The sequence below is a fragment of the Elephantulus edwardii genome, unplaced genomic scaffold, assembly GCF_000299155.1.
Source record: "Elephantulus edwardii isolate Elephantulus edwardi_28Jun2011 unplaced genomic scaffold, EleEdw1.0 scaffold00103, whole genome shotgun sequence".
NCBI classification, from domain to species: domain Eukaryota; kingdom Metazoa; phylum Chordata; class Mammalia; order Macroscelidea; family Macroscelididae; genus Elephantulus; species Elephantulus edwardii.
The window spans coordinates 4,305,774-4,307,740 of NW_006399853.1; the positions used below are offsets into that span (position 1 = coordinate 4,305,774).

Sequence of the window (1,967 nt, forward strand, 5' to 3'; positions counted from 1 at the left end):
CTGAGTGTTAGAAGGAAACCCATGCCTTTCACCTTCTTGGTACCTTGTCTAACTTCAATAATGAAAAGGAATCTTGGTGAAGAAGGCAAATGATTCACAATCAATATGCACAACTGAAATACGAAACAAAGCACTTCAGGTGCCAATTATTCTCTTAATCCTCAGAAACCAGGTTTGTAAAATAACAGAGAAGCGACAGAGTCGAGAAGGAAAGAGCTGACAAAAGAGAACTGAATCTACAAATATTTTAAATGTATTTAAAAAGTGTGTACCTTCTCATCAAAATTGTATGAAGAGAAAATGAGATATGCAGAAGCAATTCCGATTTTACCTCGGATACAATTATGTAATTCCACGGTATATTTGCACCATCAGGTGTTCTCCTACAATCAACTCTACCAGCACAACTACAAGAGGCAAGGAGAAGGGGTCCCCGGGGAGCTGAAGTGGGGGCGTAAGGCTTCAGCAAGGAGCGCCAGTGGAGCGTTTTTCTGCTGCTCTGTGTTCAAAGGATCTTATTTGCATAGAAGAATTGCAGGAGCTCTGGGTGGTAGTGACTCTGAAAGAAAGGACAAAAAAAATCCACATGAGAGAAGGGCTTTATAAAACCTCTATCAGAAGAAGGACATTATACTTTATACATTATACTTGGAAAAGTAGAGGGTCAGCAAAAAAGAGGAAGGCCTTCAACAGAATCGACTAATGCAGTGACCATCACAGCGGGCTGGATCACAGCAGGGTGTGGGGTGACTCAGGACTGGTAGAGTTCTGCTGTGCACACAGTCACTTATGAATTGAAGTCAATTCAGTGGCCCCCTAACGACAACATATAACTTGTAGTAGACTGTGGTCAGATGAAAAGCACGATGATAAACAATCAACCTCACCTTTAGTTTTCATGGCGAAGTGTCACCAAATCAGCTACAACTCATAGCAACGCTATTTACGATAGATCTGAGTCTTGCCCTGTTGTTGTTAGGTGCCATGGAGTGGAGCACGACCCATAGTGATCCTATAAACAACAGATCCAAACCCTGGCCTATCCCGTGCCATTCTCACACTTCCTGACACAGCAGAGCCCATTGCAGCAGTCACCACATCAAACCACCGGGATGAGGGTGGACCTTGTCCTATCCTGTGCCTCATCTTCAGATACTGAAAAATGGTGACTTCAGGGCTGTTCTCATTTAATATTTCAAGCTGGAACTGCCAACAGCCCTCCATTTACAACTTAGGGGTCAATTAAAGCTGGAATAGAATTAGTCTGAAGAGTTTTACAGGACTGACTCCCTGGCGTTCTTGGCCACGTAGATGCGCATAAATCACCCAGGAGGACAATGATGCTAAGAGAATTCCCTCCTTCTCTTGCCCACTCACCAGCTGCCGGCAGAGCTTTGGATTTCTTTGTTCCTCTTCGCTCTGGAAGATGTACTCCTTCCTTGGTTTCATGTAGAGGGAGCAGGCGCGGAAAGTTGTTTTGCAAGCCTGGGCAGAACAATGCTACCATATTACTATCAAAAACATTAGAAAATTCTGGGACCCCAAGTCAGGAGTCCTGGTGGCTCCATGGCTTGTTACTTGGCTGCTAATCAATAGGTCGGTGACCAGCTCCTTGAGAGAAACGACCTGGAGATCTTTATAAGATCTACTGTTGTAAAGATGACAGCCTGGAAGCCTGAGGGCCAGTCCTCCTCTGTCCTATATGATCGCTGGCTTAGAAGTGACTCTCGCAATAACAACAGCATCATCATCCTGAGAAGACTGTCTTAGCGGATTGAGGTCACCAGGGGTGTGACAGTGACTCCCAAGTCCTTTCAAGGAAATATGTCTCCCAAACGGGCACGTCTATAATTGGGAGGGTCATAGGGAGGACACAACTTAGTCATTTCACCCAGCCCTTGATGCAGATCATTACGGTGGTGGTGACGATGGTGGTGATGGTGAGGATGGGGGTGGTGGTGAGGATG

At 45.3% G+C, this 1,967-nt stretch overlaps 1 protein-coding gene across 2 annotated transcripts in view; it reads right to left on the minus strand.

The window, feature by feature from the left end:
• Positions 1 to 505: 505 nt before the first annotated feature.
• MRO (maestro) overlaps positions 506 to 1,967 on the minus strand; it is a 14,019-nt gene continuing 12,557 nt past the window's right edge. For both annotated transcript variants that reach the window (XM_006891711.1, XM_006891710.1), the window contains 2 exons: positions 1,378 to 1,485; positions 506 to 559 (listed from right to left, as the gene is read on the minus strand). In XM_006891711.1, the coding sequence (XP_006891773.1) occupies positions 506 to 559; positions 1,378 to 1,485 (162 nt within the window). The remainder of the gene's footprint in view (positions 560 to 1,377; positions 1,486 to 1,967) is intronic.